General features: G+C 46.8%; 1 protein-coding gene across 4 annotated transcripts in view; it reads right to left on the bottom strand.

Annotated features, from left to right (window-relative positions):
- Positions 1-25,168, bottom strand: part of LOC149429273 (coiled-coil and C2 domain-containing protein 1B-like) — an 80,543-nt gene that overhangs the window by 11,910 nt on the left and 43,465 nt on the right. For 2 of the 4 annotated variants that reach the window (XM_089666554.1, XM_089666551.1), the window contains exons 2-9: positions 20,648-20,720; positions 16,730-16,834; positions 10,252-10,374; positions 8,700-8,758; positions 5,155-5,271; positions 4,633-4,706; positions 1,787-1,845; positions 1,488-1,539 (exon numbers count right to left, since the gene is read on the bottom strand). In XM_089666554.1, the coding sequence (XP_089522680.1) occupies positions 1,488-1,539; positions 1,787-1,845; positions 4,633-4,706; positions 5,155-5,271; positions 8,700-8,758; positions 10,252-10,374; positions 16,730-16,786 (541 nt within the window). In that variant the 5' untranslated portion in view covers positions 16,787-16,834; positions 20,648-20,720. Of the gene's footprint in view, positions 1-1,487; positions 1,540-1,786; positions 1,846-4,632; positions 4,707-5,154; positions 5,272-8,699; positions 8,759-10,251; positions 10,375-16,729; positions 16,835-20,647; positions 21,090-25,168 lie in introns of those variants that run through there. The other 2 variants (XM_089666553.1, XM_089666552.1) reach the window with 2 other exon arrangements.

A 25,168-nucleotide genomic window follows, 5' to 3' on the forward strand; every position in this document is an offset into this window, starting at 1 on the left:
CCATGAACACAGTTTTTGGGCAATTCGGAGCAATTTTTAGGCAATTTGCCAAGGCACCCTGATTGAAAAAGGCTGCGGTAAAGCACACACAAGACTTGAAAGCATTTGTTAAGCTGGCTATACACTGTTCAAATTGTGGCCAGTTCCGGTCGCCCCCTCCCATTTGACCTTTCAACTGAAAGGAGTCTGGAGTGGAAAATTGTTGGCCAAACAGCAGCTGCATCCAATCAGATGCGGCTGCAATTTGGGTATTCTGATTTCTGCCAGCCTCAGTGGGAGGTGTATAGGGTGGAAGGAGGAATCTATTAGATTTGTTTCATTCAGCCACCAGACTAAATGGAAAAAAATCTAAGTTTGGAAGGCCAGCCTTATTACAGTAAAGTCTCTACTACTGAGTTGCTATAGATTCCTTTTTCTCCCTAAATATTAAAGAATCACATTACAGCAGGTGCACCGCTTTTAAAAATCACCTGAATCAGGAAAAATTATATATAATTAATATATAAGATATAAGCAGATCTGTAGTTGTAATTCTTGAGGAGAGATCTGCTACAAATGGTAATTAGATGTATGGCATGATCTTACTATAAACAGACATGAACAGATTACCCTTGCATGCACATTTAGAGGAGCACTGCTATAGAAAGTAAAAGCAATTGGCTAAAAAAAAAAATCCAAATTGGTACACCTCTTTCATAATGTAACCCACTGACACATGAAAGAAAATTTAACTTTCAGAGAGAATCAGTTTGATTTTAGCAATTTTTCAGGTTCCACCCACAAAAGATGTACTCGGAGGATGCTGTAAGTCCAAATAAACACAACAGAGAATGAAAATTAGAGACCGAGGCCTGTTCAGTACTTAAAAAATACAACATATTCCTCCAAGAACCACTAATTATATTAAATGGATTAAACATAGGGGTTGATTTACTAAAGGCAGACTCTTCACTTCGTACATGTAGTTGCACACCACAAGGAAATTAGTTACAGAGATTAGTAAATGAGGTAAAGATTCACTTTGCAAAGTAAACGCAATCACATTTTTGCTAGCACATGATTGAATGATGGAAGTCAGTAGAGCTTCCCCTCATTTACCAAACTCTGGAGCAAATTCCCTTGCAGAGTGCAACTGTCTATTTGTCTTTCGTAAATCAACCCTGTAGTATATTATCCATAAACAGAAACACGGGGAGATTTACTAAAACTGGTACACACAGAATCTGGGGTAGTTGTGCATAGTAACCAATCAGCTTCTGAAATTCAGCTTTGACAATGAAACCTGGAAGCTGATTGGTTACCATGCACAACTGCACTAGTTTTAGAAAATATTCCCCACGGTGGCATTCCAAGCTGGGTTTATTCTTGTGGACATATAGCATCACCTTCCTGCAGCAATATTCTGACTAGCGATGGCTTTAGCTCTCACATCGCACATATTTTGGCCCACAGCACCACTAGACACAAAAATACTTGAGCAATGTCACCTGGAGAGTTGGTGTTCTTAACTACATAGGTTTTATTTCTCTGTGGCTGTTCCTGCAAGAGACAAACATTGACGGTGTTTAAAAGCTCAAACAGAATTAAATGTTGCATTTCAAAACATAATTCCATTCCAGCACAATAATAGGAGCATGAGATGGTGTGCTTCACCAGTCTTAAAATATAAAGACAGGACTGCAGCAACATTACACTTGTCAGCTGTCTCTGGCCTTTGAAACCCTCAATGAAGAATTTCAGAGACAGAGATTTCACAGGTACAATCAGTTTCCTCTTCACTTCTTACCGTGCTTGGATATGGAAAATCAAACTTCACAAACGCATGCAGGTCGTTGGGTGCCATTCCTGTGAAACAGATTAATAGAAGTGAGCAATTTTCATTGGATACCAAGTGACACTACAACTAAAAAATAACCGAGAAAAGAAACTACATATAAAACATGGAGTTGTATGGTGACACATGGGGCAACACAGCCATGGATAGAGTCCACATTCTGCAGTATATTCAGCAGCTCCTGAAGGGCCATTTGAGCGTTTGTGCCATTAAAGGAAATCTTGCTTTGTCCATCCAGGGCAAAACAACAAGGTGCCTTGAATGCCCCCCTCTCCTGCATAACATGCTTCTTTTCATCATTTCCCCGAGTGCTACATTCAGTCACTTGCAGCTAAAAAATAAATATGGTACTTTTGTGAGTCAGGGAGGATGTTACTAAAGCAAGCCATACATGGATCAAAATTCGTCCAGTTCAGCAGGGACCATCCAAGATTCCATCCATGTATGGGCAAGCTGACTGTTCCCCAAATCGATCCATCAATCGACTTGGGTACAACCAGCCTGTAGGAATTTTCTACATGTAATTACTGCCAGCGGCTATAGCCTCTAGGAGTAATCAGTGTTCTGCCTGCTAGGAAGGCTCCCTGTGCTCCCGCCTGCTGGCAGAACATAGCTGAACATGGCTCAGCGTGAGGCATTGTTGATGGGGGAATCAAGCGGTTTTCTTTCCTTTCTTTCAAATCATCTATGGACTGTCCAACTCCCTTTTCTCTCACATGATCACATTGGTGCTTGTGATTGAGTCAGTGTTGCCACATGGGGTTGGGAGAGAGAATCTTCAGCGCCTTTGTAAGCTTAACAAGAACACAGGGATTTCCTTCCTCGACTGTTGAAAGAAGGCATGGGAGATCAACAAATAGGCGAGCATAGGAGAAGGTGGCATTAAAGTCAACAAGTTGCTTTACAATGCATGTGCAAAGCACAGGTTCACTTGAATCTTTCAGGTTACAAGATCAAAATGCAACTGAACAAGAAAAAAATAGATTTCATTTAAGAATACAAGTGAAAAACTCATTAACGTTTCTCTAAAATCTAACTGTAGTTCAGGCAGGGGCGGACTAACAACTCATGAGGCCCCTGGGAAATAGGGGATCATGGGGCGCCTGTGTCCTTGCCCAAACTCAAAAAAGCCTATGAAAAAGGTACCAGGGGCATCTCATGGGGCCCCCTACTGACCTTGGGCAGTGCCCGAGTTTCCAAATGGTCAGTCCGCCCCTGAGTTCGGTGACATGAAGTTCCGGGGTGTGTTCAGAGAAGTGCCAATCAGCACTGGCTTTAGCAGTTCAGAGTCTCTCTGGAGTCATATAGTACTCAATGAGCCCAGGATGTTACTGCAACACTAGTGAATGGATGCTCTAGCAGAGACACCAGCCATGGGGTGAGACAAACAGGGCCGATCAACTCCAAACTGAGTTCCAATTGCAGATCAGAGCATGGAGGCAGATACATAAATCTTAGTAAATCACACCTCCCTTCTATATTTTGTGTTACAGAAACCCTAAACACTGCTTTGGACAGCCCTGAAATAAATGTGGAAAAAAGCTCAGCTGAACTCATTTGGCCAATTTGTATACAGAGATGGTAGACATGTCAGATAACAGCTGACACCATTCTAGTGTAGTAAGGGACTATGGTGACAGGCTTTTATTCACTTCAAGCAGTTTTGCATCTTCATACAAGTCTATGGGAAAGCAAAACCAATTTGAAGCAGAAGTGTCTCAAACTCATGTCATCAACACAAGCTCAACTTCCATTGACAACAACCCTAAGAATGGCAGCAAAATGAGACAACTGATATGCTAGACTCAGCCAGGCTATTCAGTAGGTGCAGGAAAAAAGCGCACCTATTCTGGGGTTGGTCTAAAATAAGTATCCACATGCAACTGGATGCTCTCTTTGATGACTGGTTAGTGAACCAATATACTAATGTTATTATCAGAAACCAGAAAAACAGTTTCATACTATAAAAGAGTTGAGAAATGGGAGCAGGACACAGATGAAGAGGTGCTTAAAAAGCACCCACTGAATATAAATGAGCATACAAAGTAGGAATATTCAATATTTAATATTTGCCAGACAAAAAAGAAAATCTATTTTTGTTAATTTTTTTTTTTTTTAACTCTAACCATAATATTCAAAATATATAAAAAAACACTACACATTACCTTAAAACCCAAGTTCAGGTTGGAAGAAAAAAAAACTCTTGCAGCGGGGGTCCCTATTCTCCTTAGCAGTGCAAGGGTATGTTTAAATTTGTCTAGAGGCAGATAAGAAGGCTGCATTACTTGCCTTACCCCCACTCTGGCCAGCTCCGGCGCTCCAGTCTGTAGGTGGTCCCTTGGAATCCATAATGTGCCATGTAGGGCATTTGCAGGTAGAGATCGCAAGAGTGAGACTGTAGCCAGGAGGGCCTTGGAGAAGAGGTTGGGGGGGACCAGGGACAACAATGGAGGGACCCTGCAGGAGTGAAGAATAAGGTAAGTATTCACACCTTATTCCTCATCCCCTAGACAAAAATAAGCAAACCCTTGCAGTGCTGGCACTGAAACAGTCATTTTTTCCTGTCCTTGGAGTGGGGCTTTAAAAATAAATACAATAAAAAAAAATACACTGATAAAAACAACCTGCAATATGCAGACACCTCTCCTCTCAAAAGAGCAGGTAAGAATATGGCTGAGAAATATCTGCAGTTTGCTAGACAAACATGTTTTCCTCCAGAATACATTACAAAACAACTAAAGAGGAAGAGAGCACTCTTTGGAAGGTGTTGAAAAGGACAGAGACAAGGAGAATGTCACCTGCAGGGGCTGGAAGATTAATGCCTCGTACTATAATCAGCAGCATCTCTGTACTACTTAGCTCCGAGAATACTCTGTTGGGAAAGAAGGATCATGATCAGTTATATACAGACCAACAATTAGTCCAAACAACTCACATAACCTCCCCCTTTTCATTTCAATATTCTACCATTTCCAAAAAGAAAAAAACATAGACACTGTATCTGAACAGTTACTGGTGTTGGAGTCTGACCTATGCCTGACCGGAACAGCTAATGGTTGTAGATTTGACATATTACTGGTGTTAGATCTGTTCTATGATCTGCTCTGTGACTGACCCAAACAGTTACTGGTGTTAGATCTGACATATGCCTGAGCTAAATAGTTGCTGGAGTTTGGTCTAATTTATGGCTGACCTGAACATTTAGTGGTCTTAGGTTTGATCTATGCCTGATCAACAGTTACTGGTGCTTGATCAGACCTATGCCTGCCCTGAACTGCTTCTCAACATTCCTCACAGTCAGTATTGATCAAAATGGTTACCGGACTATTCTCAATGTCTTGTCTTCAAAATGATAGGGAGGTGGATCCCGGCCCTGAGCTTGAGATAGGTGAAGGATATCACAATTCTTCTTGCATTCATCTTCCATTTTTTCGAACCTGCCACAAGAACACAAACAACATCAGACATTGCTGAAGATTTAGCCCAAGGAGCACTGTCAAGACTTCTACATATTCTCAGTTTATCAAAGACGGGAATAACAATATAATACAACAAAAATATTGATTTGTGTACTTACCATTAACTTTTTTTCTTGGAGCCCAATGAGGGATACAGAATTTTATAATCCTGTAGGTTATACTGCTGCCTGTAGGGAGGACTGGATACTGGCAAACAAAAAAAACTGTAGAACAGCCCAAGGTATAACCCTCCTACTATCAGCATGCCTCAAAATAATTTTATATGGTTTAAAAATAGAAAAATAAAATTTATATACACACAAATACATATACACATACATAAATGTCACAAAGGCTTGATGCCGTATAGCTGAAGAGGTGCTTAGTGAAGAAAGCCAGCCCAATCTTGAAGACCAAAGCCTGAACCTTGGTTTGTCCAAGCCACCTAGAGATGGTGAAACTGGAAACCTGGGAGCCCATGCTGTGCCCCCGTCTGAGATGTCAACAAGGGAATCCATCTTCATGAAAGAAGCAGCAGCTGAAACATTCACACAGCCTGAACCACATCCAACCAATAGAGAAAATTTCAATTTTGTGAACTGCAGCTGGACAAAAGGGATGGAATTACAATGATCTGGTTAGGGTGCAAAACAGAGACTACTTTGGGAAGAAAGGAAGCCCAGGACCTCAATACAACATTGTCCTTGTGCAAGAACATAAAGGGTTTCTTGCAGGATATACAGTGGGGAAAAAAAGTTTTTAGTCAGCCACCAATTGTGCAAGTTCTCCCACTTAAAAAGATGAGAGAGGCCTGTAATTGGCATCATGGGTAGACCTCAACTATGAGAGACAAAATGAGAAAAAAAATCCAGACAATCACATTGGCTGATTAGGAAAGAATTTATTTGCAAATTATGGTGGAAAATAAGTATTTGGTCAATTACAAACAAGCAAGATTTCTGGCTCTCACAGACCTGTACCTTCTTCTTTAAGAGGCTCCTCTGTCCTGCACTCATTACCTGTATCAATGGCACCTGTTTGAACTTGTTATCAATATAAAAGACACCTGTCCACAACCTCAAACAGTCACACTCCAAACTCCACTATGGTGAAGACCAAAGAGCTGTCGAAGGACACCAGAAACAAAATTGTAGACCTGCACCAGGCTGGGAAAACTGAATCTGCAATAGGCAAGCAGATTGGTGTGAACAAATCAACTGTGGGAGCAATAATTAGAAAATGGAAGACATACAAGACCACTGATAATCTCCCTTGATCTGGGGCTCCACGCAAGATCTCACCCCGTGGGGTCAAAATGATCACAAGAACGGTGAGCAAAAATCCCAGGACCACACGTGGGGACCTAGTGAATGACCTGCAGAGAGCTGGGACCAACGTAACAAAGGCTACCATCAGTAACACGCTACTCCGGCAGGGACTCAGATCCTGCAGTGCCAGACGTGTCCCCCTGCTTAAGCCAGTACATGTCTGGGCCCGTCTGAAGTTTACTAGAGAGCATTTGGATGATCCAGAAGAGGATTGGGAGAATGTCATATGGTCAGATGAAACCAAAATAGAACTGTTTGGTAGAAACACAACTCGTCGTGTTTGGAGGAGAGAGAATGCTGAGTTGCATCCAAAGAACACCATACCTACTGTGAAGCATGGGGGTGGCAACATCATGCTTTGGGGCTGTTTCTCCGCAAAGGGACCAGGACGACTGATCCATGTACAGGACAGAATGAATGGGGCCATGTATCATGAGATTTTGAGTGCAAACCTCCTTCCATCAGCAAGGGCATTGAAGATGAAACGTGGCTGGGTCTTCCAACATGACAATGATCCCAAACATACCGCCCGGGCAACGAAGGAGTGGCTTCGTAAGAAGCATTTCAAGGTCCTGGAGTGGCCCAGCCAGTCTCCAGATCTCAACCCCATAGAAAACCTGTGGAGACAGTTGAAAGTCCATGTTGCCCAGCGACAGCCCCAAAAAATCACTGCCCTAGAGGAGATCTGCATGGAGGAATGGGCCAACCTACCAGCAACAGTGTGTGCCAACCTTGTGAAGACTTACAGGAAACATTTGACCTCTGTCATTGCCAACAAAGGATATATAACAAAGTATTGAGATGAACTTTTGATATTGACCAAATACTTATTTTCCACCATAATTTGCAAATAAATTCTTTCCAAATCAGCCAATGTGATTGTCTGGATTTTGTTTCTCATTTTGTCTCTCATAGTTGATGTCTACCTATGATGCCAATTACAGGCCTCTCTGATCTTCTTAAGTGGGAAAACTTGCACAATTGGTGACTGACTAAATACTTTTTTGCCCCACTGTAGCTGTCAGCTCATACACTTGCCTAGCCGAGGTGTTTGCCACAAGAAATGCAACCTTGTGAGTCTGACCGTAGAGTGGAAGGTTCAAAGGGGAATGGACTGGGAGCCCCATGCAAAACCCCTACACAAAGGGTTTAATTATAAAATGGAAAGCCAACAGTCTCTGAAACTAAATGGAAAGGGCAGAAATCCAACCCATGGTACTACCAGCCAGGTGTTGGTTCAGATCAACTGCAAAAAAGAACAGATCTGTCATGGAGAAACTCCAGGGGTGGAAGCCGTTAGACCCACAGCAAGCAAAGTGCACCTTCCATGTCTGGTGGTAAACCTTGTGGGAAGTGTATTTCCTAGCCTTCAGTAACATAGGAATCAAACTTAAGAGATGCCCTGTATGTTAAAACCTGGGTTTTAACAGTCATGCTGTTAAAGCAAGGGACCAGCAGTCAACAGATCCACAGTAGAAATGAACAGCTTTGGAACAAAACAGTAAAGGCAAGTGCTTAGAATTAGCAAACAGCCTATCAGGGCATTTTCAATCTCTGTACAGGAATAAGGCCTTGATTGTACGGGTGGCAACAGGATGGTAAAAGCCATGATTTTACCATCCCTGACTGCCCACCTAAAAAACTTACCATGGCAACTGAAGGGGAACCTTGTGGCTACGATGCTTTGCTTAACGATCACCTTAACTTGGCATGTCCCCACTGAAGTCACTGTGACCGTGCAGTAACTGAGAGCTAAACCTTAATTAATGATTGTAGCAAGGTATTTATATATAAAATCTACCTTTATAATAATAAAGCAATAATTGAGGCTTGCTGGTAAGTAGGAGAATTATACCCTGGGCCGGGCTACATTTTTTTCTTTGCCAAAGCTAGTGTAGGCGGTAGCATAAATAAAAGGTTTAAGACTCTCTACATTTCTCAAAGGACAAGAAAGAAAATGTGTCTGTGTACCATTCTCTTTGAATAACGTGACTTGAGGACAGGTGTGCCTTCATTCCCTAATGTCTATGGCCATCTTTACATTCTATCTGGTTACTGATGTAGAGACTCTTTACTCACCTTGTGGTTTCTGCAACATTTCCCATCTCAGTAAATTGCTTGGAGTACCGCAAACATTTCTAGGAGGAAACAAAAGACTGGATGATGCCAGTCCATAAAGCCTCAGATGTATGTGGACACCCTTCCTGGTGAGGGGTACTGTTAAAGCTACAAACACAGACATTTTAGACAATTGTAGACTTCTAGCTTTGGTGGTTTCAACTTGGAGAAGACCCTCTTTTGTTCCGGCATATATTTGTGCTCCTGTGCACAACGCCAGATCAATAAAACATGCATTGGCAAGTTTGGTGTGTCAGAACCAGCATTGCCTGCACAGAGCTAACTTGAATGCTGACTGAGCCAGGCCGCTTTCTCCAACATCGATATTCAACCTTGAAAATGCTATTGTGGCTTAATGGGCTCGAAAATTCTGCAGACACACTCCAGAGCTTTTTCAGAACAGTGGTGGCTGCTTAAAGCAACCAAGAAGGGGGTGGAGGGGGGGCATCTCAATTTGAATGCCCATGGTTTTGGAATGGGTTTTCAAGCAAGCTAATGTAGGTGTGATGGTCAGGTGTCCACAAACATTTGACCATACAATCAATGCATTTAGAAACAAAAAGACACTATACAGTATATGCCGAAAAAACCTTTGGCAGGCCTTGAAGACAGATGAAATCCAATAAGGTTCAATTCATAAAGATTTATGCAAGGATAAGGATTTTTATTTTATCCATGTGACATTAAATTTTGAATCTCACTGGACTCAGCCTAAAACAGCTTTCCTTTAAAAATAAAGATCTTTATCCTGGTGTTTTAGTTTTGTTAATTTGGCTTCTAGTGATAATAAAATCATATATTGTAGTATAGATCATTAGACACTACCCAAGATGTTTCAGTTTTGGTCTTGCTCATTTGAGAGATTCATATACACAAATAATTTAATATGTATCCATAAATAACATTTAATATAAAGCCTACAACATCCTTATTCAAAAGGTTCACAGTTCATATGTCATACATTATCACCACTCAATCAAAGTAGTTTCATCACAAAACCTTAAGAAGTATGATGCTTCAATGTAAATAATATCACGATCCCACTATTTCCAGTAACCAATCACAGTTCAACTTTAAAGGAAAAGGAAAGTAATTTTTTTTCATGAGTACATAATGTGAGATAATAGCAGGATATACTCTGAAGTAATTCCTTAGAGTCTTTCACATTTTTACTAACTTGCTGCCCAATGTTTCTTTTGTATTGTCATAAACACAGCAATATTTGTAGATTCGCTCATAGATGAAGCTCTAGGGATAAGCTATATCACTGGGGAGTAGATTATTTTTAATGGCTTCGCTGATTCATAGATTTGCACTGTGAGACGGTGCACTAGGGCATAACCATGTGACCAGGACAGAAAGTGAGAAGAATCTCTGGAGCGGGGACACACAAATTCCATTCTATCAATTTGAAAAAAAAAAAAAAAGAAAAAAAAAAAGGTAGGCTGGAGTTGATTTTTAGATATAAAATTAGAGAATATGATGGAATATTTGGAGAATCAGTGCAAGATACCTCATGCTGTTCATGAAGAAGCTTCAACAACTGAGAGTAAACTTCATCTGAGTTCTGTGGTGACTTGGTATCTTCATGTTCTACTACAACAAAGTCACTGTCCTCATCTGGAGGTGGTGGGATCTGGGGAATAAAAGCAAAGACTGCTTAATGATTTGAGGATATGTCAATCTGTTGCAATACGCCTACAATGAAAGATGGCTCATTAATTGCAATAAAGGATATGCAGTGGATGTGGGAATGTCTTAGATTTTTCTCATTCAGCCTATAGGTCAAACAAAAAATGATTAACCACTTGAAGACACTTTTCAGACATTTTTTGTTTACAAGTAAAAATCTGTATTTTCGGTCTCTGGTCAGCCGGTGGAACTGTGGACTTCAGTGCCGGGCTTCCCGATCACACGGGAGAGACCGGAGAGGCACTGGAGGGCAAGCCTCCTGCTACCTTTAAAAGCTGCTCAGAACACTTTTAAAAGGGTAGGCAATCCCTGGCTGAAAATGTTAATACTGGGGTTATTGCTAGCAGATGCAGCCATGGTCCCGGTATAACCACGTGAACACAATCACATATATTTACGTGATTGTGCTGCAAGTGGTTAAGCAATTGCTAGCTTAAGACCACTATATTTTCCCATTTCAAACAGTGGGATAAACAATCAAGACCCATAGAGCCAGCCTGCTCTGAGTGGATATAAATGTGTGCACACCTTTAACCACTTGCCTACAGGGCACGTATATTGTCCAGCCCAATTTTCAGCTTTCAGTGCTGTCACACTTTGAATGGCAATTGCGCGGTCATGCAATACTATACGCAATTATGACATTTTTATAATTTTTTTGAGACAGATAGAGCTTTCTTTTGGTGGTATTTAATCACCTCTGGGTTTTTTATTGTTTGCTAAACAAACCAAAAATAACTGAAAATTTAGAAAAAAAAAGTTTTTCCTTAGTTTTGTTATAAAATTTTGTAAATAAGTGATTTTTATCCTTCACTGATGTGCGCTAATGAGGCTGCGGTCATGGGCACTGATAGGCTGCACTGATGGCCACTGATGAGGAGGCACTGGTAGGTGGCACTGATGGGCATTGACAGGCATCACTGATGGGCACTGAAAGGCAGCACTCACATGGCAGTGATAGGCAGCACTGATAGGCGGCACTGACTGGCAGTGATAGGCGGCACTGACTGGCACTGTTAGGCGGCACTGATGCGCACTGATAGGTGGCACTGACAGGCAGCTCAGATGGGCACTGATATGTGGCATTGATGTGCACTGGTGGGCACTGATATGTGGCATTGATGGACACCGACAGGTGGCACTGCTGGGGCTACACTGATCATGAGCGCACACTGATCATCAGTGCCCTGATGATCTCTTAAGAGTTCATTCACAGTTGCCAAAATGGTAACTATGTGCAGAGTGATGTGCAAAAGCCACCCTAAAACACTGTACAATAGCAGCCAACAAACAATGTACTGGATGCAATAAAAGGGTAATGTGAATTTATTTTTTTGTCTGTCACAGTTCAGGAGCAGCCAATATATAATGAATGGGTTGCTTTACTGGAAAACAAGAAAAAACTCTGCAAGGGAATGCTGAAGTGGAAATTTGCCCTTAGGGCCCATTCACAGGACTGTGACTTGGTAAGACATGTGCATTTAATGTGCAGTATTCATGTGTTGATGTGCGCTGCAGTGAAGTGGCTACCAAACCCCCAGAATGCATAAAACATCATGTTTTTTTTCCAACATGCATCTTTAACATGCAGCATTTATGAGTTGAAAAGCGTTGGGTTAGGAAGCCCTCTCATTTTGGTGCTGCCAAACCACCACAACACACGAAACCTGGACAAGCACTATTTTTTTCCCAACACAGCATACTACAACGCACTAATAGTTAACATACAGGCAATACAGCGCACTGCCTAGGTGAGTTGGAGTGCCACTAAAATTTTAAGAAATGCCAACGTACTTTTTCATGTACTACCATATGCTACATTATTATTATTATTATTACTACGAGTTTATATAGCGCCAAAGGGTTTGCTCAGCGCTGTACAATAGGGGGGGACAATACATGGCACAGTACAACAAAGACAGACAGCGTACGAGGGGTAAGAGGGCCCTACTCTTACGAGCTTACAATCTGGGATAATGTACAGAAACCACACAATTATTTTAGGTGGAGCCCAGGACGCCATTGACACTACGCCGCCGGTGCCACGTGGAGGCCCGGCGGCCATCTTTAATCTTAAAGGGTCAGTCATTTGATTAAACCTGGCACCATTGTGAGTTTTTTCTGAACACTCCTGTTTTTCTTGAATAAAATCATTTTCTTTTACAAAGAATTTTATTGTAGATTGAGCAATGATAAACAAACATTCGGAACATAGAATCCTTGACCAATACATAGAAAGTTATTCTGTATGATTGAGAAATAATGTAACATGTACATTGGAAAAAAAAAAAAAAGCTCAAAACATCAGCTATAACTTATAGCAGAAATGCCCGGTAGAAAGGGTACGATTCACAGTCTTTGATGGTCAATGATAGTGTAGATTCTAAGAGAGAAAATTGCTACATCAAGAAATATTGGACAAGAGTATAATAAAGACACAGACCAAGAAGAGAGAGAAGAAGAGATAAAGATAAAAAGATAAAAAAAAAAAAAAAAAAAAAAAAAAAAAAGGGGGGGGGGGGGGGGGGAGGAAGTAGGGCTCCGGGGAGATTGCAGCAGAATCCAATCTCATATCGACAGAAGGGACTGGTCGAATCTCGATGGTTGGGCTATATCCAGCCAGGGACGCCATATCCGCAAAAATTTTGTATGGGTATCCAATAATATGGCCGTCAATTTTTCATTAACCATTATGAAGTTCATCCGATTTTTGACAGCCTCAAAGCTGAGAAGAGGAGTCTTCCAAGCCCTCGCAATTGTCAACTTAGTAGCCATAAATAAGTATGATGCCAGCTGCCATTCAGAACGGAGAAGGCCCTCCATTGGTTTAAATAGAAGCGCTTCGTACGGGTTACGCTTAATGTCTGTGTGAAGCATAGTGCGAAGGAGGGCATACACCCTAATCCATATAATCTGCTTACTTTAGGGCAAGTCCACCAGATATGAGCCATGGTACCCAATTGTTGGCATCCTCGAAAGCAAACCGGGGAATATGTAGGGATGAAACTAGCTAAACGAGCAGGTGTATAATACCATCGATAAAGAATTTTGTAGGAATTCTCAAGAATAATGACATTCCTAGAGCATTTAGATAATGCTTGGGTCATGGTCCACCAATCCTGTTGATTTAAAGTCCCCCCCAATTCAGACTGCCAGCGCTGATGATAGGAGCGAACCGGAGGGGTTCTATAAGAAATAATGGAGGAGTAAATCAGGGAAATCAAACCCGGAGCATGGGGTCAATGTCTGCACTGGCTTTCAAAGGGGGACAGATGATACGGTCCCGAATGTGTGCGTATTAGTGTATTGACAAAGTGACGAAGTTGAAGATATCCAAAGTGCTCCCGCAAAGGAATATTATAAGAAGAGCGCAGAGTTTCAAAAGAAAGTATTCGAGTGGGAGATAGAAGTGAATGTACATCGTAAAAACCATGCGTTTGCCACCAGGCAAACTGCCTGGGATTGTCCCGACCTGGAGGGAATAACGGGTTATGCAATAGTCGTAACAGCGGCAGGTGAGCAGAGATAAGGCCAGTGGAAAATTTGATGGAATCCCAGAGACGTAGAGAGAGCGTCAGCGTCGGGCTAAGGGCAGACGGACGTTTAGAAGTAGGAAGCCATGGCAAGGAGGAGAGCGGTATCGGGTGGGAGTCCATCATATCCATGACAGCCCACAAGGGAAAGTGATGAGAAGCATGGATATGGTCCAAAGGGGCAATATTAGCCGCCAGATAGTAAGACTGGAGATTTGGGACCGACAACCCACCCTCACTCTTACGCGCGAACAAAATATGTTTACTAATTCTGGGCCGGGAAGAGCTCCAAATAAAAGACAAAAGTTTTCGCTGATGAATACGCAATATATGCGAAGGTACTGGAACTGGTAAAACCTGAAATAAGTACAGTAGTTTAGGAAGATAGGTCATACGGATCGCATTAATTCTGCCGAACCATGAAAGCGGGAAATGAGACCAGGAGGTCAATAGTTCGGTCAGCTCCTGAAAAACAGTGGGAAAATTAGCCTGGTACAGTCCGTCATATGTCGGGGTGAGCTTAATTCCTAAATATGGTAGGGCCGAATGCCATTGAAAAGGAAACGTTTGCTTCAAAGTCATCAAAAGTGATAGTGGAAGGGTAATCGACATAGCTTTCGATTTGGTGGGGTTAACGTGAAGACCCGAAAGATTTGCAAAGGAATCGAGAACCGCGAGCAAATTAGGCAGAGTAACCCCCGGATTTGAAATCGACAATAGTATATCGTCTGCAAACAGAGACAATTTATGTTGGGAGCCCGCCACCTCAATCCCCTTAATATCATGATTCATACGAATGGCTTCCGCCAATGGTTCCAAGGCTAGGATAAAGAGTATAGGGGAGAGCGGACAACCTTGTCTAGTGCCTCTGGCGACTGAGAACGTAGAAGACTCAAATCCGTAATATTTAAGTTTCGCTTGAGGGGAAGTGTATACCAAAGAGATCCATCTTAGAAACGAAGGACCAAAGCCAAAGCGGTGAAGGACTGATAGGAGATAAGGCCATGATAAAGTGTCGAAGGCCTTATTGATATCTAAGGATAAAAGCATCATGTCGAGTTTACGGATATGGGCTAAATGTTGTAATTGTAGGATACGTCTGATAGCATCTCCAGCTTGTCTATGGGGAACAAAGCCCACCTGGTCCTTCTTGATCAAACGGGAAAGGAAGGAATTCAATCGAGTAGCCAGAATCTTAGTGAGAATCTTCATATCGATGTTAATAAGGGAGATAGGCCTATAATTTGCCCAGGAAGAGTGATCTCAATCCGGTTTAGGAATCATAACCACATTGGCGGTCAAAGAATCTGGGGAAACGTCCACGCCCCCCTTCACCGCGTTAAACATAGCAGCAAGGTGGGGCGCGAGCACATCAGCTAATTTCTTATAATATAGTGCCGTGTAGCCATCCGGACCTGGGCGCTTGCCCGTCTTCAGGTCTGCTATGCATTTCAATACCTCAGATGTTTGAATATTACGGTCCATTAGATCCCTATGTGCCGGTGTCAAAGTAGGCAGGGACAGACGAGATAGAAAGTCAGAAATGGATTGGGAATCAGCCCGTGTAGGGTCAGTGTAAAGTTTGGCCAGACGAAACCGGAACTCTTCCAAAACCGCAACCGGATCACTCGTAAGGGTATTATGCCGAGTGCGTAAAGATATCGGTTTGGGATGGTGCGCAAAAAATCGAAGTCTACGAGCCAACATGGAGTCCGGTTTGTTTGCTTTACTGTACCACTTCTGGCGTGTCCAGCGTAAGGAGCGTTCAGCCTCATCCGTTAAGCACAGATCCAGTTCTAAACGGGCCTGATCCAACAATCTACGATTCGATGGGGTAGGTGACTGTTTAAATTGGGCCGATATGGAGGTCAACTTTGATTCTAACTGACACTGTTTAAGCTGTCGTTCCTTCTTTCGTCTTGAAGCTATCTGGATAATATGTTCCCTAAGAACTGCCTTGTATGCTTCCCACAATGTTACTGAAGAAGAGACAGAACCCGAGTTTAATTGGAAGTATTCCTGAGATTTACGATGGAGTTCCGTCTGAATCTCCTTCAGTGAAAGCAAGGAGTCATTCATTATCCACGAAGAAAAGGCCGGCCTACATAGAAGAGATTGACAGACCACCAAAATAGGCTCATGGTCAGACCACGGTACCGTGAGAATAGAAATAGCACGAACCAAGGGGAGATGTTCAGGTGATACGAAGGTGTGGTCAGTTCTGGAATGAGAACGATGAGGGTGGGAGTAGTAGGTATAATCTGTCCCCCGGGGATGAAATTCACGCCATAAGTCCACCAGATCGTGGGTATGTAATGTACGTATAAAAGACTTTGCCGAAGCGGAAGGGTCAGAATGTTCTGCTGGATATTTATCCAACGCCGGATTTAACACTAAATTAGAATCCCCGGCCATCAAAAGAGTACCCCGTTGATGTGTTGCCAGGAGAGAACACAGATGTGACAGAAAAGGTCCAGGGTTAACGTTAGGAGCGTGATAGGACATTATGGTAACTTCTATACCTTGTATTGTGCCCCGGAGTAGAAGGTATCTGCCATTGGGATCAGCAATACGTCTCACACAGACAAATGGAGTTTTACTATGAAAGGCGATCAATACACCTCTCTGTTTAGTGGGGCCATTAGCCTGAAATATCTGAGGGTAACGAGCATCAAAGTATTTTGGGGCAGAAGTAGATGAGAAATGGGTTTCTTGCAAACAAGCAATGTCAACTTGACGAGCTCGGAGAAATTTAAATATCTTTACCCGTTTCTGCGGAGAGTTCATCCCCTGGACATTCAATGATAACCAGTTCAACGACATGGTGATCTATAAGAAGAAAGATCAAATCCACTGCAATCCCCGGGAGCCCTGAAAAAAACATTTACGAAGACACACAAAGCAAAAAAGAAAAGAGAGGAGATGGAAAAGAAAGGAGAAGACAAGAAGACATCTAATATACAAGCAATATATCTATGAGACAATAAGGTTAATTCAAACATCATAGCAGGTAACTGTGGGTAAAACACCCACATAGAGGCTGGGTAGCGGTCGGGAGAAAAAACCAGACCGCTAGTCAGCTCGGAGGGGGACACGTTGGTCCACCGGAATAACTCGGCAATAACAAAAAAGAGATATAAACATATTATATAAAACAACTTAGGCTAATACACCTGTGGATGATAAATCCAAAAATCGCAGGGCTAGAAAAATCTCAACCAATCAGTGCGGAAAAAACAAACAGCCACCCTAGATTGGAAGGGATAAAACACATGGAGGTCATGGAACCTCTGAACAACTCTAGCATTAAACCCAAGAAGTGGCAATAAAAATCCACTTGTGATGAGAGTACATACTGGTGATCAGCCACTAAGCATCAAGTCGCGGAGACTTCCTGGAAACGTTGGGCCCGCAGAGACCGGAGGGCCTGGGAGCTACCTTGACTAGGAGGAGATTTACGGAGAGGCTGGGAATTTGGAGGACGTGAGGAGACTGAGGCCTCCTCATTCTGGGAATGTGGTAGTTCCAGATTCAGTTCCCGAAAATGGCGTCGAAGATCCGCTGGCGAAGAGGCCTGGAATTGACGACCTTGAGAGGAGAATGATAGCTTGAAAGGGAAACCCCATCTGTACTTAATATCAGCCGATTTAAGAATTTGGAGATAGGGCCTCAAGGTGCGACGTTTGGCAATCGTGACTGGGGATAGATCTGCAAACAGTTGGATAGAATATCCCTGGAATTCCAACGCTAAACGGTTCCGAGCCGCCTGCAGCAGGCGTTCTTTAGTACGGTAGAAGTGTAATTTAATAATAATGTCTCTGGGAGGACCCTCCGTGGACTTAGGTGCCAAGGCTCTATGAATACGGTCAAACTCTAAACGCTCCAAGGGAATCTCAGGGGCCAATTCCTGAAAAAGAGCGGTGGCAGTCCCCTGTAGATCTGTGATTGCCTCGGGGACTCCGCGGATACGGAGATTATCCCTGCATGCCCTATTTTCAGCGTCCTCTAATTTATCTTTTAAAGTGTCCAACTCAGCATGTAGATCCTCCACTTCCTGTTCATGTCCTTCCAAAACTGTAGTTGCCAGATCCATACGCTGTTCCAATTGATGAGCATGAAGGCCCAACTCCTTTAGGCCTCTCGCCAGATCAGAAGATAATTTACGTGAGGCGACGGTAATCTCCTCTCGCACTATAGCACGGAATTTGTGTAGCAAGTCTTCAGGATGTTGTTCAAGAGTATCTGCCATCCCCGATGGAAATTGCCGCTGACTATCGCCATCAGACTCAGGATCTCCAGGAAGCTGAGTATTATCGTCTGATTCAGGTGGACTAGGCATCAGCTTAGTGGCACGGCCCTGCGGGGGGGATTGCTGTTGGGCCCGATGTTTTGGTTTAGTGCGAGGAGTGCGGTGCATTGTTAGGAGTGGTTCAGAGGATGCCAAATCACTATCAAACTATTGAGATATTACATTAGGGTGTGGAAGCCCATTTGCCAAGAAGTATATTTCGGTGGCACGGCACCAGAAGGTCACTCAGGCATTTCCTCCCGGTGCGTGTACGTGTCCCCCACCAGGGAGGTGTTCACATGTGATTCATGCTGATAATACAGCCTTGGAGGCGCTGGTAGTTATGGTAGTTGGGCCAGGTGTTCATACAGTATGTCAATTATCCTAAAGTGCTCCAGGCACCCCAGATTCATCCACTCAGGATGGGGGCTGACAGAGGGAACTTCTCTACCCAAGCATCACCACCCCCGCAAAGAGAGAGATCCCCAGTTCCTCTGGGACGGTACAGGGGCTTGGCATGGACTACAGAGCCACCAGCAGAACCAGGGGGACTCACCCAGGCTGCCCCAGTAACTGTCCCGTCTCAGGGGCCAGAGGAGCAGAGCAGCGCCGCGATCACCCCGCCGCGGCGGTAATCCACCCCGGCCACGGGATTAGGCGAGACCGCGGCTCCACACGCCGCGACAGGCCGCAAGCCCTCCCGCGGTCCGGTCCGTCGGAGAGGGGCCAAAACCACTCAGCACCCCTCCCCACAAGCCAGGTAAGGTCCGGACAGCCCGAAGTCTGCAGCAGGTTACCGCTGTCCCCCAGATGGCAGTGGATGGAGGTTCAGGCTGCCGGAGCTTTCAAAAAAGCGACTGTTCCCGGCGCCATCTTGGACACGCCCCCGAATAAAATCATTTTCATCAACCTACTATACTATGGGATCTTTCCTGTGTCTTCTGCGATGAGCCTTTTCAGCTTCTGCAGACCCAGATTGATCCCTGCACCAGCCTTTGAGAGGAGGAATTTTCCACTTCACACACTTCTGTAAGGATTTCTGTGACCTGCTGTACCTCAATTTCACCACATGAGGGTGCTTCATCTCTACTATCTCCAGCTCCTGCCCATTACCAGACCAGAAAAGAGAGGGGAATCTCCATGATATATACACATGCGTATTATTAATACGTTTCTGGTTAGTGCGCATCTCTAACTTTTGCACTGGGAATCAGCGAGCACCATTACTGGACTGTGATTTATTTGATTTTTTTATTTTTTTTTTATTAATTTATTCATTTGCTTTGGTTTCATTTATTATTTATATTTGCCCGCAATATAGTAACATCACACAGCGCTGCATTTTCTTTATATATATATTTTTGGGACTTTTATGTGTTTTCCTTGAATGTTCACCTGCTGACCATTGGAGTGCTCACTGTATTTTTTATACTCTCAAGGATCTAAGTTGCCCCTTGACAACCCATGATACAAAAAAGCCTATCTTCTTATTGTTCTGTGATTTACCGGATCAGCTGTGTTACTGCGGAGATGGCAACAATATAAGAGGAAGGCTGTCAAATTAAAGACAACATTCCACTGCTATTACAAAATTTAAATATATACATTTTCCTGTTTACCTGCCACAACTGTGCCATTTTGGCCAGCTATTTTATATCTTGTTATGACTCAAGAGAAACAGTAAACATATGCGGCTGAAATAAAAACTTTAAGTACATTTGTCCTTTGCAAAGACATGGAGTACTCATCTCTCCTGCTGCCTGTGTTGCTGATCGCTGCAGTAGTGAAGAAAAAATGGTGCCTGACGGGCATGTAAAGTCTAACATGTCAACCGTGATTCAACCAAACAGCCCTGATGTCACCACTGTATCCTGTAGTGGCACAGCAGCTGATGGAAGAAACCACAGAGCACAGCAGAGAACCAGGAAATCAGCACTCCTGGGAAGAGAAGTCTTAATCTACCCATAGATGGAATGAATTAAGCCGGTTCGGCAAGGACCATACAAATTTCAATTCATCTATGGCCATTCCTCATCGACTGTTGGAAAACTTTTGTCAGTTAACAGCTTGCAGCAAATTGGCTGCAGCCGCTGATCAAAGTATTCTGACAGTGGAAAAGACCCACTGTCAGAATACAATGGCACAGCAGGGAGGATTCCTCCATCCACCTAGCTTGTGTGGATGGGGGAATCCATTCACTTTTTTTTTTTCGGTCAACTAGCTAACTGATCAAACAAAAAAAAATGAACCGTCTACGGCCAGCATTACTTTAACAACTAGGACTGCATTAATGGATTAAAAATAAAAACTAGGCCTGCAATCAGAAGAAATGTTAGCCTGTGTCAATAAGCTATTTGATGGAATTTACATGTAGAACAAAACAAGTAATATGTTACCTGGAGGTGCTGGGAGCTCTGCCAGATTCACTGATCTGCCAGCTTTGGAAGCCCGTATGGCATCCTGATATTGCTGCAATAAAGAAATTAATTTGGTTACATTTAACAGGGAACAGATCCTTGTGTGCTCTGCCTAGCTTCCGATACTTTGTTTAGTTTTCCCTTTATGGAAAAGTAAAGGATTAATAAAACACAACCACTATTGTTTGTGCACTGCATATAAAGTCATAAAGGTATAATATTAATAATTATTTTTGGTCAACAGAACATTATCTTTATCAGTGTGGCTTTGTTCACTGGACAAATCAGCCTGTACAGCAGTTTTTATATAAAATGACTAAACCTTTTGTAGATTGAAGACAAACTCCAGATAAAAAACTTTTTTTTGTTAGATTAGCAAAGGATGGGTAAGGGGTCCAGATGCCTGCACCCTCAGAACCCGGGAAAGGGTCCCGATGCCTGCACCCTCAGACCCAAGGTGTGTCCCGATGCCTGCACCTTCAGACCCCGGGAAGGGTCCCGATGCCTGCACCCTCAGACCCCGGGAAGGGTCCCGATGCCTGCACCCTCAGACCCCGGGAAGGGTCCCGATGCCTGCACCCTCATACCCCTGGAAGGGTCCCGATGGCTGCACCCTCAGACCCCGGGAAGGGTCCCGATGCCTGCACCCTCAGACCCGGGAAAGGGTCCCGATGCCTGCACCCTCAGACCCGGGAAAGGGTCCCGATGCCTGCACCCTCAGACCCGGGAAAGGGTCCCGATGCCTGCACCCTCAGACACGAGAAAGGGTCCCGATGCCTGCACCCTCAGACCCGGGAAAGGGTCCCGATGCCTGCACCCTCAGACCCGGGAAAGGGTCCCGATGCCTGCACCCTCAAACCCGGGAGTGGGTCCCGATGCCTGCACCCTCAGACCCGGGAAAGGGTCCCGATGCCTGCACCCTCAGACCCGGGAAAGGGTCCCGATGCAAGCACCCTCAGACCCGGGAAAGGGTCCCGATGCCTGCACCCTCAGACCCCGGGAAGGGTCCCGATGCCTGCACCCTCAGACCCCGGGAAGGGTCCCGATGCCTGCACCCTCAGACCCCGGGAAGGGTCCCGATGCCTGCACCCTCAGACCCCGGGAAGGGTCCCGATGCCTGCACCCTCAGACCCCGGGAAGGGTCCCGATGCCTGCACCCTCAGACCCCGGGAAGGGTCCCGATGCCTGCACCCTCAGACCCCGGGAAGGGTCCCGATGCCTGCACCCTCAGACCCCGGGAAGGGTCCCGATGCCTGCACCCTCAGATCCCGGGAAGGGTCCCGATGCCTGCACCCTCAGACCCCGGGAAGGGTCCCGATGCCTGCACCCTCAGACCCCGGGAAGGGTCCCGATGCCTGCACCCTCAGAACCGGGAAAGGGTCCCGATGCAAGCACGCTCAGACCCGGGAAAGGGTCCCGATGCAAGCAAGCTCAGACCCGTAAAAGGGTCCCGATGTCTGCACCCTCAGACCCAAGGTGGGTCCCGATGCCTGCACCCTAAGACCCGGGAGTGGGTCCCGATGCCTGCACCCTCAGACCCGGGAAAGGGTCCCGATGCCTGCACCCTAAGACCCGGGAAAGGGTCCCGATGCAAGCACCCTCAGACCCGGGAAAGGGTCCCGATGCAAGCACCCTCAGACCCGGGAAAGGGTCCCGATGCAAGCACCCTCAGACCCCGGAAAGGGTCCCGATGCCTGCACCCTCAGACCCCGGAAAGGGTCCCGATGCCTGCACCCTCAGACCCCGGAAAGGGTCCCGATGCCTGCACCCTCAGACCCCGGAAAGGGTCCCGATGCCTGCACCCTCAGACCCCGGAAAGGGTCCCGATGCCTGCACCCTCAGACCCCGGAAAGGGTCCCGATGCCTGCACCCTCAGACCCCGGAAAGGGTCCCGATGCCTGCACCCTAAGACCCAAGGTGGGTCCCGATGCCTGCACCCTCAGACCCCGGAAAGGGTCCCGATGCCTGCACCCTAAGACCCAAGGTGGGTCCCGATGCCTGCACCCTCAGACCCGGGAAAGGGTCCCGATGCCTGCACCCTCAGACCCGGGAAAGGGTCCCGATGCAAGCACCCTCAGACCCAAGGTGGGTCCCGATGACTGCACCCTCAGACCCAAGGTGGGTCCCGATGCCTGCACCCTCAGACCCGGGAAAAGGTCCCGAAGCCTGCACCCTCAGACCCGGGAAAAGTTCCCGATGCCTGCACCCTCAGACCCGGGAAAGGGTCCCGATGCCTGCACCAGCAGACCCAAGGTGGGTCCCGATGCCTGCACCCTCAGACCCGGGAAAGGGTCCCGATGCCTGCACCCTCAGACCCGGGAAAGGGTCCCGATGCCTGCACCCTCAGACCCGGGAAAGGGTCCCGATGCCTGCACCCTCAGACCCGGGAAAGGGTCCCGATGCCTGCACCCTCAGACCCAAGTTCGGTCCCGATGGCTGCACCCTCAGACCCGGGAAAGGATCCCGATGCCTGCACCCTCAGACCCGGGAAAGGATCCCGATGCCTGCACCCTCAGACCCGGGAAAGGATCCCGATGCCTGCACCCTCAGACCCAAGGTGGGTCCCGATGCCTGCACCCTCAGACCCGTGAAAGGGTCCCGATGCCTGCACCCTCAGACCCGGGAAAGGGTCCCGATGCCTGCACCCTCAGACCCGGGAAAGGGTCCCGATGCCTGCACCCTCAGACCCGGGAAAGGGTCCCGATGCCTGCACCCTCAGACCCAAGGTGGGTCCCGATGCCTGCACCCTCAGACCCAAGGTGGGTCCCGATGCCTGCACCCTCAGACCCAAGGTGGGTCCCGATGCCTGCACCCTCAGACCCAAGGTGGGTCCCGATGCCTGCACCCTCAGACCCAAGGTGGGTCCCGATGCCTGCACCCTCAGACCCAAGGTGGGTCCCGATGCCTGCACCCTCAGACCCGGGAAAGGGTCCCGATGCCTGCAACTCAGACCCAAGGTGGGTCCCAATGCCTGCACCCTCAGACCCGGGAAAGGGTCCCAATGCCTGCACCCTCAGACCCAAGGTGGGTCCCGATGCCTGCACCCTCAGTCCCAGGAAAGGGTCCCGATGCCTGCACCCTCAGACCCGGGAGTGGGTCCCGATGCCTGCACCCTCAGACCCGGGAGTGGGTCCCGATGCCTGCACCCTAAGACCCGGAAGTGGGTCCCGATGCCTGCACCCTCAGACCCCGGAAAGGGTCCCGATGCCTGCACCCTCAGACCCCGGAAAGGGTCCCGATGCCTGCACCCTCAGACCCCGGAAAGGGTCCCGATGCCTGCACCCTCAGATCCCGGAAATGGTCCCGATGCCTGCACCCTCAGACCCGGGAAAGGGTCCCGATGCCTGCACCCTCAGACCCAAGGAGGGTACCGATGCCTGCACCCTCAGACCCAAGGAGGGTCCCGATGCCTGCACCCTCAGACCCGGGAAAGGGTCCCGATGCCTGCACCCTCAGACCTGGGAAAGGGTCCCGATGCCTGCACCCTCAGACCCAAGTTGGGTCCCGATGCCTGCACCCTCAGCCCCGTGAAAGGGTCCCGATGCCTGCACCCTCAGACCCGGGAAAGGGTCCCGATGCCTGCACCCTCAGACCCAAGGTGGGTCCCGATGCCTGCACCCTCAGACCCGGGAAAGGGTCCCGATGCCTGCACCCTCAGACCCGGGAAAGGGTCCCGATGCCTGCACCCTAAGACCCGGGAGTGGGTCCCGATGCCTGCACCCTCAGACCCGGGAAAGGGTCCCGATGCAAGCACCCTAAGACCCGGGAAAGGGTCCCGATGCAAGCACCCTCAGACCCGGGAAAGGGTCCCGATGCAAGCACCCTCAGACCCGGGAAAGGGTCCCGATGCAAGCACCCTCAGACCCGGGAAAGGGTCCCGATGAAAGCACCCTCAGACACGGGAAAGGGTCCCGATGCAAGCACCCTCAGACCCGGGAAAGGGTCCCGATGCAAGCACCCTAAGACCCGGGAAAGGGTCCCGATGAAAGCACCCTCAGACACGGGAAAGGGTCCCGATGCAAGCACCCTCAGACCCGGGAAAGGGTCCCGATGCAAGCACCCTCAGACCCGGGAAAGGGTCCCGATGCAAGCACCCTCAGACCCGGGAAAGGGTCCCGATGCAAGCACCCTCAGACCCGGGAAAGGGTCCCGATGCTTGCACCCTCAGACCCGGGGAAGGGTCCCGATGCTTGCACCCTCAGACCCGGGGAAGGGTCCCGATGCTTGCACCCTCAGACCCGGGGAAGGGTCCCGATGCCTGCACCCTCAGACCCCGGCAAGGGTCCCGATGCCTGCACCCTCAGACCCCGGCAAGGGTCCCGATGCCTGCACCCTCAGACCCGGGAAAGGGTCCCGATGCCTGCACCCTCAGACTCGGGAGTGGGTCCCGATGCCTGCACCCTCAGACCCGGGAAAGGGTCCCGATGCCTGCACCCTCAGACCCAAGGTGGGTCCCGATGCCTGCACCCTCAGACCCGGGAAAGGGTCCCGATGCCTGCA

Source organism: Staurois parvus, unplaced genomic scaffold (assembly GCF_062004578.1).
Source record: "Staurois parvus isolate SC_StPar_1 unplaced genomic scaffold, SC_StPar_1.0 ptg002753l, whole genome shotgun sequence".
NCBI classification, from domain to species: domain Eukaryota; kingdom Metazoa; phylum Chordata; class Amphibia; order Anura; family Ranidae; genus Staurois; species Staurois parvus.